This window comes from Pelodiscus sinensis, chromosome 30, assembly GCF_049634645.1.
Source record: "Pelodiscus sinensis isolate JC-2024 chromosome 30, ASM4963464v1, whole genome shotgun sequence".
Lineage (NCBI taxonomy): Eukaryota > Metazoa > Chordata > Testudines > Trionychidae > Pelodiscus > Pelodiscus sinensis.
This window is the reverse complement of record NC_134740.1, coordinates 2,680,642-2,695,263: the sequence shown is the minus strand read 5'-3', so window position 1 is coordinate 2,695,263 and position 14,622 is coordinate 2,680,642. Positions and strand designations below refer to the sequence as shown.

Here is a 14,622-nt window from a genome sequence, read left to right as displayed (position 1 = left end):
CTTGGGAACCCCCCTGCAGGGAGTTGCAGGCTGCTCTCAAATCCCCCCTCGCTCTTCTCTTCTGCAGACTGAACAAGCCCAAATCCCTCAGCTTCTCCTCGTAGGCCATGTGCTCCAGCCCCTGAATCATTTTGGTCACCCCCCGCTGGACCCTCTCCAATGCGTCCACATCCTTTCTGTAGTCGGGGGGTCCAGAACTGGACACAATACTCCAGATGCGGCCTCCCCAGAGCTGAATAGAGGGGAATAATCACTTCTCTGGATCTGCTGGCAATGCTCCTCCTAATGCAACCTAATATGCCATTAGCCTTCTTGGCTACAAGGGTGCTCTGTTGACTCACATCCAGCTCCTCATCCACTGGAACCCCCAGGGCCTTTTCTGCAGAACTGCTACTTAGCCCGTCAGTCCCCAGCCTGTACCAATACTTGGGATTCTTCCGTCCCAAGTGCAGGACTCTGCACTTGTCCTTTTTAAACCTCATCAGATTTCTTTTGGCCCAACACTCTAATCTGTCCAGGTCAATCTAGACCCTGTCCCTGCCCTCCAGCGTATCTACCTCTCCCCTGAGCTTAATGTCAGCTGTGAACTTGCTTTAGGTGCAACCCATCATCTCATCTGGGTCATCCATAATAATGTTGAACAAAACCAGCCCTACAATTGATCCTTGGGGCACCCCACTTGAAATTGACCACCAGCCAGACATGCTACCTGTAGGGGTGTGTATTCGACACCTGGAAAGGAACGATCCTTTTATGGCAGAGAAAATGCTTTCCCCTGCAAAGTTAGAACCGACTGCTGTGAAGAACTAGACTCAGATTTTTGATCCTGTGGTTCACTTGTTGAACTCCATCCGATTTCTTTTGGCCCAGTTCTCTAATCTGTCTAGGTCACTCTGGACCCTCTCCCTGCCCTCCAGCGTATCTACCTCTCCCCCTAGCTTAGTGTCATCTGCAAACTTGCTGTGGGTGCAATTCACCCCCTCATCTGGGTCATTCATAATGATGTGGAACAAAACTGGCCCTAGAACAGATCCTTTGGGCACCCCACTTGAAACTGACCGCCAGCCAGACATAGTACCTTTAGGGGTGTGTATTGGACATCTAGAAAAGAATGATCTTTTTATGGCAGAGAAAATTTATTTCCCCAACCAAGTTAGGAACCCACTGCTGTGAAGAACTAGAGTCAGATTTCTGACGCACTGGTTGAATCGCTTGAAACCTGACGGCTTTGCCAATTGGAGCCAGGAGGTTTGCGCAGACACCAATTCACAACCGGACCTTTTCAGGTGATAGAGTGGCAGCGCTGACTGTGTGTTACGGCGGAAAGCTCTAAGTTTCACTTTCCTTCTCACTCATGGGCCGAAACAATTCGCAGACCTGAGCGCATTTAGTCTGGAGAGCTGACGTGAGCAGGCGCCGGTCTCAGCACGGATCAGCATGGGGATTGGCGGCAACTTATTACCACTATGGCGAAACCACTTCCCGGTCATATTGACGTCGGTGTTCTATTTCGTTTTGGTGTTGGTGGAACACTCAATGGCACCGAATTTCAAATGCCCAGAAGACAAGAGATGGGGACTTTTACAGGCAGTCCCCGACTTACGCGGATCCGACTTACTTCGGATCCGTACTTACGAACGGGGCTTTCTCGCCCCGGAGGTCGAGGAGGCAGATTGCCCCGTTCGTAAGCTGCTCCCGGTGCCCCTGGTCTGCTGGAAGTAGAATCACTCGGGGGTTCCTCTCCCCTGTTCCACACTGGGAAGGGCAGGTCCAGGGACTCTCTCCTCCCTTCTCTGCCCCTTCTCAAGCTCATGCTCCAGGGAGGCGAAGGCTGGAGAAGCGGCCTTGTGCTGTTGTTCACACGAGCGGAGGCAGAAGTGGAGACGGAGCTGCCTGGAAGTGCTGGGTTCTTCTTCTCCCTCTTCCCCTCCCATGAGAAGGGTGTTTGGAGGGGGAGACTTGAAAGCATCAGATCCCTAGCACCTTTACACCGCTGCTGGATGAGATTTCTGCGGTGTGTGTCTCTATGAGAGGCAGGGGTCCTCCCCATGTCCCACCACACAGCTGAGAACTAAGGGGTCTGAAAGCTCTACTTCACGTCCCCATCAGAGATGTCCAAGCCTTCACCTCAAGCATTCTCCAATTCTCTACCTCTAGGAGGTCTCAAAACCATCACCTCTAAGGGTCCCCAACCCTTCACCTCAAGCATTCTCCAATTCTCTACCTCTAGGAGGTCTCAAAACCATCACCTCTGAGGGTCCCCAACCCTTCACCTCAAGCATTCTCCAATTCTCTACCTCTAGGAGGTCTCAAAACCATCACCTCTAAGGGTCCCCAACCCTTCACCTCAAGCATTCTCCAATTCTCTACCTCTAGAGGTCTCAAAACCATCACCTCTGAGGGTCCCCAACCCTTCACCTCAAGCATTCTCCAATTCTCTACCTCTAGAGGTCTCAAAACCATCACCTCTGAGGGTCCCCAACCCTTCACCTCAAGCATTCTCCGATTCTCCAACTCTAGGAGGTCTCAAAACCATCACCTCTGAGGGTCTCCAACCCTTCACCTCAAGCATTCTCCAATTCTCTACCTCTAGGAGGTCTCAAAACCATCACCTCTGAGGGTCCCTGTTACGGGGTCCGTGAGCCCACCCCGTCCTGGGCAGTCACACTCCCACGGTTGCCGTCCCGGAAGGTCCCAGTCTCGGTGCCGCGGCGCCGGGTCGGCCCTCCCGGTGGTTGCCCCGAGGATCCCGCGAGCGAGGAGGTGAGGGGGGTCCGGGCCCTCCCTCTCTCCAGACCCCAGCCCAGGGCCCTAAGGCGGGGGAGATGTTCTTCTCTCCCCCGACCTGGCTGATGGGGCACAGAGCCGCAACGCATCAACCCTCGGGCTCCAGTACACCCGCCCTGGGCTGCTTCCTCACGCCCTCGCTCGTCCGCTCACCAGCTGGCTGGTCTCGCCGCCTCCTCGGTGTCTCTCAGTCTCTGCCTCCAGCGTCCTCCTTCTCCTCTCCCCTTGCTTCTGCCTCTCCTGACTTTATACCTGGGGAAGGTGCCGCCCCGCCCCTCCAGAGCACTCACACCTGTGCTCATCCACGGCTCCAGCTTCTCCTCCCCAGCTGTTTCCCCTCACCCCCAGCGTTCTCTCCCTCTCCTGCAGCTGTGGGGCATAGGGCCGGCTGGGGCGCCCGCGGGGCTGCCCGCCCCGAGGCTGGTGGGGTGCCGTCCCTGCCCGGTTGTCCCCACTAACCTTGCCGGGGGGGGGGTTCTTCCCCCGCGCTGTCTCGGGCTGCGTCCCTGGAGCCGCCAGCCTGGCGGCATGTCCCGGCTGCCCTGCTGCCTGCGTCCCCGGCGGCAGCAGGTCCCGCCGTGGCGTCTCTTCCTGCCCCGCTGGGGGGGCCCTCCTCGGTGCGGGGTTGCCTCACCCCGTCACCGCCCTCCCCTGTGTTGCTCGGGGTCCCGCCCGCTCGCCCGCCTGCCGAGCGGCGCGTCCCGGTTACCCCACCGGACGCGTCCTCGGCGGCGGCGAGACAAGCCGCGCCGCTTTCCCCTGCCTCGCTGGGGGGGGCCCTTCTAGTGCGGGGTTGCCTCACCCCGTCACAGTCCCCAACCCTTCACCTCAAGCATTCTCCAATTCTCTACCTCTAGAGGTCTCAAAACCATCACCTCTAAGGGTCCCCAACCCTTCACCTCAAGCATTCTCCGATTCTCTACCTCTAGAGGTCTCAAAACCATCACCTCTAAGGGTCCCCAACCCTTCACCTCAAGCATTCTCCAATTCTCTACCTCTAGAGGTCTCAAAACCATCACCTCTGAGGGTCCCCAACCCTTCACCTCAAGCATTCTCCAATTCTCCACCTCTAGGAGGTCTCAAAACCATCACCAATAAGGGTCCCCAACCCTTCACCTCAAGCATTCTCCGATTCTCCAACTCTAGGAGGTCTCAAAACCATCACCTCTAAGGGTCTCCTACCCTTTACCTCAAGCATTCTCTGATTCTCCACCTCTAGGGGGTCTCAAAACCATCACCTCAAAGGGTCCCCAACCGTTGGCCTAAAGAGGTCTCAAAATTTTACCCTCAAGAGATCTTCAACCCTTCGCTTCAAAGGATCTCTAATTCTTCACACCCAGTGTCCCCCAGTGTCTTCATCACAAAAGATCTCCACTTCTTCACCTCAAGGAACTACCAATTTCTGATTTCTAAAAGTACGTCTATACCCTTGGTTAAGGCCAAATTGAACTATGCAACTTCAGCAATGGTAATTGCGTAGCTGATGTTGAAGTAGCTTAATTCAGCTTTTGACGCTGTCTACACAGCAGGAAGTCGAAGGAGGAACACGCTTCCTTCGACTTCCCTTACTCCTCGTGAAATGAAGGTTACCGGCATCAACAGGAGCACTCCTCTCACTTCAAATTAGCTGTCTTAGTTCAACTGCAAATGTGAACCTGGGAAGATCGAAAGTGGCACCTTTGGTCTTCCTCTGTCGTGTAGACATACTCTAAGAGTTGTGCATTCTCCAGGGGGAATACTACAACACTACTTGCGAGTCACTTTCTTCTCTCCATTAGGCACAGATTCCTGGAGTTCCAGAGAGATTGGGGGAGGTTAAGGAATTCTTGGTTTCTTCACAGCCTTTCTGATGGAAAAATGGGCTCTTTTCCTAAGGAATGTCGGTAAATTATCTAGGCAAAGAGACAATCGGAATTAAATATTTTTGATTATGGAAACTTTTGTTAAATACGTTAAAAGAAAATAAGGGGTTTGACTGAAATTTAACAAATCTATAAAAGGAAATGCAATTTCTGCGTTGTAAGTTTGTGAATCCGGTGGCCTTTGAATGGATTGGTTTGGTTTGGTTTTTGGTAATGCCAGTTTGTTCAAAGTTGCAAAACTTGATCAAACATTAATGCCAGACTGAGGTAACTAGTGTTGTTTGGCTTTGGGTATTCGGCATTACCCTTTAAAGTACTCCAATGCTTTATAAAGATTCATAGACTTTAGGAAGGCATTTGATACGGTCTCGCATGATATTCTTATTGATAAACTAGGCAAATATAACTTAGATAGGGCCACGATAAGGTGGGTGCATAATTGGCTGGATAACCGTAGTCAGAAAGTTGTTGTTAACGGTTCTAAATCCTGCTGGAAAGGGATAACAAGTGGAGTTCCTCAAGGGTCTGTTTTGGGACCCGTACTGTTTAATATCTTCATCAATGATGTAGATATTGGGATAGAGAGTACGCTTATTAAGTTTGCAGATGATACCAAACTGGGTGGGGTTGCGACTTCTTTGGAGGATAGGGACATAATTCAAAATGACCTTAGCAAGTTAGAGAAATGGTCAGAGGTAAACAGGATGAGGTTTAATAAAGAGAAATGCAAAGTGCTCCACTTAGGAAGGAACAATCAGTTCCATACATACAAGATGGGAAGCGACTGTCTAGGAAGGAGCATGGCGGAAAGGGATCTAGGGATCATAGTGGACCACAAGTTGAATATGAGTCAACAGTGTGATGCTGTTGCAAAAAAAGCAAATATGATTCTAGGTTGTATCAACAGGTGTGTTGTAAGCAAAACTCGTGAAGTCATTCTGCCGCTCTACTCTGCACTAGTTAGGCCTCAGCTGGAGTACTGTGTCCAGTTCTGGGCGCCACATTTCAAGAAAGATGTGGAGAAATTGGAAAGGGTACAGAGAAGAGCGACAAGAATGATTAAAGGTTTAGAGAACATGACCTATGAAGCCAGGCTTCATGAACTGGGCTTGTTTAGTTTGGAAAAAAGAAGATTAAGGGGGGACATGATAGCGGTTTTCAAATATCTAAAAGGGTGTCACAAGGAGGAAGGAGAAAATTTGTTCCTCTTGGTTTCTGAGGACAGGACAAGGAGTAATGGGCTTAAAGTGCAGCAGGGGAGGTTTAGATTGGACATTAGGAAAAAATTCCTAACTGTCAGGGTGGTCAAATATTGGAATAAATTGCCAAGGGAGGTGGTGGAATCTTCCTCTCTGGAGATATTTAAGAACAGGTTAGATAGACATCTGTCAGGGATGGTATAGGTGGAACTTGGTCCTGCCTTGAGGGCGGGGGGCTGGACTCGATGACCTCTTGAGGTCCCTTCCAGTCCTATTATTCTATGATTCTATGATATCTTGCTGTAAACCAATTGTGGGGTAACAAAAATCAGATTGTTCCTTTGATTGGGGTACAAGGAATCTGTGAGCCTAAAAGAAAGTGAGATCTTGTGCACTCCAGAGAGAAGCCACAATGAGTTGTGGTTTTGCTGTGAGTTTCACAAGCACAGCTACAAAGTAAATGGCAAACAGAACTCGGGTAGAAGTTAACTATGCTCCTTTAAATTAGGTCCTCTGAGTTGCTGACAGCTTTGGAGCTAAGAGCATGCTAGGGAGTGTCTGTGTGAATGCAAATGGTCGAGTTAATAGCAAACCCTGCTCATAATAAATATATCTCGTCAGCAAACAAAGCTACCAGGCTCAATTCTGACCCTCCAATGCAGAAAAGAGTTCTGATCAATAGTAGCATCAATTAATTACTGATTGTCCAACTGAGCAACGAAATAGTTGGCCTAACCAGACATCCCTGGCAGGACATCAAAGACTGGTTCCCCAAGGCCTTGGGAATTTTCAAGGTCTTAATGCACCCCATGGTTGTTTAACTAATTATATTTCTATTGTTACACTAGATCATTGTTTCAGCAGGTCATCAAGCACCATCAGCTGTTTTGGGAGGGGCACTTGTCCAAGAGTCCTTATCATGACCAAATTATTGGTCAAGGGGTGAACAAGTAGCCAGCTAGACCCATGACCCCATCCGTTGAAGCTAAGACTAGCTTGTATCTCTAGTTTTCTTAGCTAAAAGTCGGCCTTCTGCTTGTGGTCATGGCAGTAGGTGAGTTTCCTGTTAAGGCTGGCGAGAGTTCTTGGAAAAGGATGTTAAGACAGAGTATCTGTGTGTTTGCAAACATGAGCACATGTCTGTGGTTTAACGAGCTTCCTGTTATGTTTAAGAAGATACAGTCCAATGCTACCCCCCTTACATAGAGATGGCCTGAGGAATATGCATGTGCCTATAGGATGAGTGAGGACGTGGGAGTGAGAAACATCCAATCCCGGCAGCCCAGCTCTTTGTGACCTTTCATGGCAAGGCCAAACTCAGCAGGTGTCTAAATAACGGGATGAGCAAACAGGCCGGGCTGGGCTCGCGCTCGCCGTGCAAAATGTAAAATCACAGCAGAAACCTGGGACTGACCCGGAGAGAGGACAGCCCGGAAGGATGGACATTCATCCTTCCGGGGTCAAAACGCCTTCAGGGGTCAAAACGCCCTTCAGCTCTGTGCCAGCTCACCCTTGGTCAGAATTCATTCTTCCATTGGTCTGAGGAGTGGGGTGGGCCCAATATTAATGAATGTGTTGGCCGCATGGTTGGCACCAAGAGGCAGTGTGATCTAATGGAGAGAGCACAGGGATGCAAGAAAGTTCTAAATTCAGCTCTGCTGCTGGCCAGCTGGGTGTTTGGGGGAAGTTCCTGCATCCCTGTTTGCCTCAGTTTCCCCACGTGCACAGTAGGGAAAATGCTATTGGCTGGCTTTACAAAGTGCTTTCAGATCTATAGAAAGCACTGCACACGTGGTAGGCAGTATGTTTATTATGATCCCGAAGGGCATCAGAGCAGCCAGATGGGGTCAGACCAAAGGTCCATCCAGCCCAGTGTCCTGTCTGTCAACAGTGGCCAATGCCAGGTGCCCCAGAGGGAGGGAACAGAACAGGGAATCATCACATGATCCATCCTCTATCGCCAATTCCCGGCTTCTGACAAACAGAAGCTCAGGACACCATTCCCCCCCAACCTGGCCAATCACCTCACTTCCATGAATTTATCTAGCACTTGTTTGAAGCCCTGTTAATGTCCTGGTCTACACAACATCCTTTGGCAAGGAGTTCCACAGGTTGGCTGTGTGCTATTTGAAACAGTTTAGTTCTAGTGTGTTCGGATCTTTGTGTCAAAAGTAATGTTGCAGTCTTGGTTGGCACCAATAGTAGTCTAGTGCAGCATTTTTTGGTTATTTCCTGGACCTGATCCTGTGTTCCACTCAAGACTGAATCGAGAATTGCCTCTCCCCTTGTGGGTTCCTGCACCAGCTGCTCCAAGAAGCAGGCATTTAAGCCATTGAGAAATTTTGTCTCTGCTTCTCTTCCTGAGGTGACATGTATCCAGTCAATATGGGGGTAACTGAAATCTCCCATTATTATAGAGTTCTTTATTTTGGTAGCCTCTCTAATCTCCCTCAGCATTTCAACGTCACTATCGCTGTCCTGGTCAGGTGTCCGATAATAGATCCCTACTGCTATATTCTTGTTAGAGCAAGGAATCACTATCCATAGTGATTCTAGGGAATATTTTAATTCATTTAAGATTTTTAATTCATTTGATTCTACATACAGTGCCACTCTGCCACCCACATGACCTATTTTGTTCTTCCGACATATTTTATATCCCAGTATGATTGTGTCCCACAGATTTTCCTCATTCCACCAGGTTTCAGTGATGCCTATTATGTCAATCTCCTCCTTTAATACGAGGTACAGGCAGTCCCCGACTTATGCGGATCCGACTTATGTCGGATCCGCACTTACAAACGGGGTGGGGTGTTTCTCGCCCCGGAGCTCACGAGCGGTGGATCGCCACCCGTGTCCTCCGGGGCGAGAAAAGCTTCTCCCGGTCTCCCTGGTCTGCTGGGGGGGTCCAGCAAAGTCAAAGTGTGATCAGTTTCAGCAGCAGCTGACTTGGGGACTCCTGGATTTCTTAAGTTGAATCTGTATGTAAGTCAGAACTGGCATCCAGATTCAGCCACGGTTGAAACTGATCAGTTTCAGCAGCGGCTGACGCCAGTTCCGACTTACATACAGATTCAACTTAAGAACAAACCTACAGTCCCTATCTTGTACGTAACCCGGGGACTGCCTGTACTCTAATTCACTCATCTTATTATTTAGACTTCTAGCATTTGTGTAGAAGCACTTTAAAAATTTGCCACTGTCTATTTGTCGGCCCTTCCCTATTGTAATAGATTCCTGTATATGTGATTGTTTCTTGTGTGATCTGGCCCATACTTTGTCATCTCCTCTCCTCTTTTTCTGACAAAAGCCTAGAGAATCTCCAATAATGAATTCTCCTCTAAGAGGTCTCCATCCGATCCATGTGCTCCTCTGCACCAATCGGCTTTCCCCCATCTCTTAGTTTAAAAACTGCTCTACGGCTTTTTTAATGTTCAGTGCCAGCAGTCTGGATCCACCCTGGTTTAGGTGGAGCCCATCCTTCCTGTATAGGCTCCCCCTCTCCCAAAAGTGTCCCCAGTTCCTGAAGCAAAATGCAGAACAATGTAGCACTTTAAAGACTAACAAGATGGTTTATTAGATGATGAGCTTTCGTGGGCCAGACCCACTTCCTCAGATCAAAGAGTGGAAGAAAATAGTCACAACCATATATACCAAAGGATACAATTAAAAAAACCCGAACACATATGAAAAGGACAAATCACACTGCAGAACAGGAGGGGGATGCGGGGGGCGGGGGGAAGGAAGGAAGGTAAGTGTCTGTGAATTGATGATATTAGAGGTGGGAGGAGTGGGATGTTTGTGAGTTAATGGTATTAGAGGTGATAACTGGGGAAGCTATCTTGGTAATGGGTAAGATAGTTCGAGTGTGTGTTTATTCCTTCCCGGAGAGTGTCGAATTTTAACATGAATGACAGTTCAGAGGATTCCCTTTCAAGTGCAGATGTAAAAGGTCTTTGTAGCAGAATGCAGGTGGTTAAGTCATTGAGAGAGTGTCCTTTCTGGTTAAAATGGCAAGAAACTGTTTTTTCTTTGTGATCCTGTCTGATATCTGTTTTTTGGGCATTGATCCTTTGGCGAAGTGTCTGAGATGTTTGTCCAATGTACATAGCAGACGGACACTTTCGGCACATGATAGCATAGATTATATTTCTGGATGCGCAGGAATATGTGTTCTTGATCTTATAACTCACTTGGTTAGGTCCAATAATGGTATCAGCAGAATGAATATGTGGACAAAGCTGGCAACGGGGTTTGTTGCAAGGGAAGGTACCAGGGTTGGTATTAGTGTGGTATGTCCTGTGGTTGTTGGTAAGAATCATCTTGAGGTTAGGTGGTTGTCTATAGGAGACTATGGGTCTGTCTCCCAGAGCCTTTTGGAGTTTGGTATCCTGTTCCAGTATAGGCTGCAGTTTATTGATAATGTGTTGGACAGGTTTAAGTTGGGGGCTGTAGGTGATGACAAGTGGTGTTCTATTGTTGGTTTTCTTGGGTGTGTCTTGAAGTAGATGGTTTCTAGGTTCCCAGTTCCTGAAAAATCCAAAACCCTCTTCCCTACACCATCCCCTCATCCACGCATTGAGACGCTGAAGCTCTGCCTGCCTACCTGGCCCTGCGCGTAGAACTGGAAGCATTTCCGAGAATGCCACCATAGAGGTCCTGGGTTTCAGTCTCTTTCCTAGCAGCCTAAATTTGGCCTCCAGGACTTCTCTCCTACCCCTCCCTACGTCATTGGTGAAGGCCTGGATGTGCCTTGAGTCAAACTGTGGAGGTCTGTTGAGGCAAAGGGCTGAAGGTTCCTTCAGGTGAAGTACTGGAGGCTTCATTATCTAAGCAGGTTCTGCATTTCTGTTTGATTTGAGTCCTGGCCATTCCTAGTTTGGTTTTCAGAGGGGGTAGCTGCGTTTCTGCCATTTGAGCTTCCGGCTGCTGGGGGTTGGTTTCCCCGTGCAACATTAAAACCTTCTTGTATCTCATCAGATATCTCATCATCTGTAAGCTCTATCTGAAACGTTTCGGGTGCAGCTGCGTACTTGCCGTTTAGATGTTTCTCAATTAACTTCTGGATGGCCTCATCCCGCTGTTCCTCTAAATACTTTGCCGCTTTAGCCTTGAGCAGCGTCTTGCTTTGCTCAGCTTCTATGGGGATCCTTTCTGTGGGGCTGTTACAGAACAGCCACCATATGAACCCGGCAAAGGCAATGGCCAATATGAGCCCAAGCCCAATGATCTGCAGGGATAAAATCAAGACGTTAAAACTTGTCAATCGCGTTTGACTTTTTCTCTTTCCCATTCTGGTGCCTCTCGCCTCATACCCCAAGGACCATCCAGACCCCCCATACTGAATTCTCTGCCTCCAGCCCCCCAACCCCTATCCTGATCCTCCTCTGAGCTCTCTGCCCCAGTCCCTCACACCCTGACCTGAAACCCCCCCACACTGTGCTCTCCCTCCTCAGCCCCCCACACCCGCCCTGAGGCCCCCCACAAGCTCTCTGCCCCCGCCCCCCAACCGTTGCCCTGAGCCCCCTCACTGAGCTCTCTGTCTCAACCCTTCAACCCATTCCCTGACCCCCCCCACCCTGAGCTCTCTGCCCTCACTCCAGCACCCTCTTGTTTGAGCCCCCACAACCTGCCCAGTCCCCTGACATTACTACTTCACCCCCACCCTCAGCCCTGAGCCCCCATCCCACAACTCCTTTGCTCTCCTTTGAAGTATGCCCTCCCTCTTCCCCCAGACCCCCACCCCAGAGGCAGGAAGTGGGGGAATTGACTACACGAATAGACTTTAACATCCTTAACCTGCTCTTCAATATCTCCAGGGATGGGGATTCCACAACCTTCCTGGGCAATTTATTCCAGTGTTTGACCACCCTAACAAGTAGGAACTTTTTCCTAATGTCCAACCTAAACCTCCCTTGCTGCAGTTTAAGCCCCTTGCTTCTTGTTCTATCCTCAGAAGCCAAGATGAACAAGTTTTCTCCCTCCTCCTTACGACACCCTATTAGATACCTGAAAACTGTTCTCATGTCCCCCCTCAGTCTTCTCATTTCCAAACTAAACAAACCCAATTCTTTCAGCCTTCCTTCACAGGCCATGTTCTCCAGACCTTTCATCATTCTAGTTGCTCTTCTCTGGACCCTCTCCAATTTCTCCACCTCTTTCCTGAAATATGGTGCCCAGAATTGGACACAATCCTCCAACTGAGCCCTAATCAACACGCATGCCTGTAGCAATCCGTAGCGGATCCTGGTTTCCTCTAGTTTTTGAACAGAAACTATTTTTTTTCTGCTGAATCTAACATACATGAGGCAAAACACTAGAGCAAAAACAGGCAAGGTGTTATTCCCTCTCTCGGGGTAGGTGGATCTTACCTGGGAAATGTGATAAGCAGTTACTGGAGGTGAGCTACGTGCAGGGCATGTCACCTTCGGTGATTTACACAGACAGTCAAAGTATTTCCCATCCAGAAGTATGATAATTATCCACAAGACAGCGGGTACAAAAGACTTTAGGCAAATGCCGCAGCATCTTTTACACTTCTCACGATCACAGTTGTTACATTGTGAACGACATGGGGGCTGGAAAATCAAGCCTACCAGAAACAAACCTAAGGGTGGTATGATGATATAGCAGAGGCTGTAACCAATTATCATTCCGTTCCCTTCTGGGCATTTGAAATCCGGATCCATTGAGTGTTCCACCACCACCAAAACGAGATAAAATGCTGATGTCGATATGACCGTGTAGTGGTTTCGCCATAGATCTACGAACTTGCCACCAGTCCCCATGCTGAACCGTGATGAGACTGTCGCCCGTTCACCGTTCCCCTGTCAGCTCTCCAGACTAAATGCGCTCAGATCTATGAACTGTTGCAGCCCATGAGTGAGAAGGAAAGTGAAACTCAGAGCTTTCCACCGTAACCATAATCAGCTCTGCCACTCTGTTAGTACCTTAAAAGGCCCGGCTGCAGATGGGCGTGTGCACAAACTTCCAATTCGCAAAGCTATCAGGTTTCAAGTGATTCAACCAGTGGGTCAGAAATCTGATTCTAGTTCTTCACAGCAGTCGGTTCCTAACTTTGCAGGGGAAAGCATTTTCTCTGCCATAAAAGGATTGTTCCTTTCCAGGTGTGGAATACACACCCCTACAGGTAGGATGTCTGGATGGTGGACAGTTTCAAGTGGGGTACCCCAAGCATCAATTGTAGGGCTGGTTTTGTTCAACATTATTATGAATGACCTAGATGAGGGGATGGGTTGCACACCCAGCAAGTTCCCAGGTGACACTAAGCGAGGGAGAGAGGTAGATACTCTGGAGAGCAGGGATAGGATCCAGAGAGACTGTCAGCTGACGGTTAGGGCAGTGTGTGTGTTTTTGAGAAAAGGGTCTAACGTCCGTGTCTTTACTGCTAGGACCGGGGTCCTGTCGCAGAGGGTGGCCAGCAGGCCAACAGACGCCCCTGTTTATAGGAAGAGCTTATTACACCTTAGATTTTAGCTGCTAGAATGCAAGATTTCTTCACAGCGAGCAGCCTGGGAAAGACTGAGAGATGCCCCAATGGACCTGTCACCTGGGCGTGACACAAATTTAAACGCCCAAGCTTTTTTTATACCTGTTTTTTATGACCGGCTGAAGTTTTTTTAAATTGTGCTTGGTTCTGTTACAGCAACTGAAGGAGTCAGGTTAGAAACTTAAACAGTTACAGGTTTATTAAAAAGACTTATAAAAGCATATGGTTACAATGGCTATTGCTCTCTTTCTTAACTGCTAACAAATACAGATTTTAAAAATGGTTACAAAGAAAATAAAGATAGAAAATAGAAATAATGGTACCAAGTGACAGCTTAATCTTTAAAGAGCTTTAAGTTTATGTGTACACTTAAGACAAAGGACCATATCCAGGTACAATTTTTACCCCCTTCTGTGCCTCTCGACTCCAGCATGTCAGGCCAGGGCTGGTCTCTCAATTCCTAGGAAAGACGAATACGAGGTGGGCGTCCCCTCTGGAACCTCGGGAGATCAAACACCTAACCCGACCAGCAGATAGATGGTAGATTGACACTCCGAGTAAATGTGCTGCTGGACCCATCTTTATACCCCTGGGGGCCCGTATCCTTTTTCTTATTTAAGAGGCCAAATTGTACTGGTCCGTTTTGTGGCGCCAGTTCTTACAAGCAAGTTTCAAGTTAATTTACACTTGCAAGAGAGATAACTAAATTGTGAGCACTGGGCATTTTTTACAAGGCGAGAGAATCCTCCCCCCGCGGACGGCTGTGTGTTCGTATCAATATGGGTTAAGTCAAGGACACTCCTCGGCAGCCTCTTGGTCAGCAATTGGCGTATCTCTGTTTACAGCCATTCACGGTCACACAGCCTGGGCCTTATGCCCTGTGTGCCCTGCATGCTCCAGGCAAGCAAAAATGGATGTTACAGGGGGGTTCTTGTCTGGCTACAGAGACCTAGACACATTGGGGGATTGGGCCAAAAGAAATCTGATGAGGTTCAACAAGGACAAGTGCTGAGCCCTGCCCTTGGGACGGAAGAATCCCAAGTATTGTTGCAGGCTGAGGACCGACGGGCTAAGCAGCAGTTCTGAAGAGAAGGACCTGGGGGTTACAGTGGGTGAAAAGCTGGATTTGGGTCTACAGGGCACCCTTGTACTAGCCAAGCAGGCTAACAGCATATTCGGGTGCATTAGGAGGAGCATTGCCAGCAGAGCTAGGGATGTGATTATTCCTCTTTATTCAGCTCTGGGGAGGCCACATCTGGAAGAT

At 48.9% G+C, this 14,622-nt stretch overlaps 1 protein-coding gene across 2 annotated transcripts in view; it reads right to left on the bottom strand.

Moving 5' to 3' along the window:
- Window positions 1-12,727, bottom strand: part of LOC142821193 (uncharacterized) — a 45,787-nt gene extending 33,060 nt beyond the window's left edge. Inside the window, exons 1-2 of one of the 2 annotated variants that reach the window (XM_075912023.1) lie at window positions 12,220-12,727; window positions 8,728-11,078 (exon numbers count right to left, since the gene is read on the bottom strand). In XM_075912023.1, coding sequence (XP_075768138.1) covers window positions 9,664-10,674 — 1,011 coding nt within the window. In that variant the 5' untranslated portion in view covers window positions 10,675-11,078; window positions 12,220-12,727 and the 3' untranslated portion in view covers window positions 8,728-9,663. Of the gene's footprint in view, window positions 1-8,727; window positions 11,079-12,219 lie in introns of those variants that run through there. The other variant, XM_075912024.1, reaches the window with a different exon arrangement.
- Between the last annotated feature and the right edge of the window lie 1,895 nt (window positions 12,728-14,622).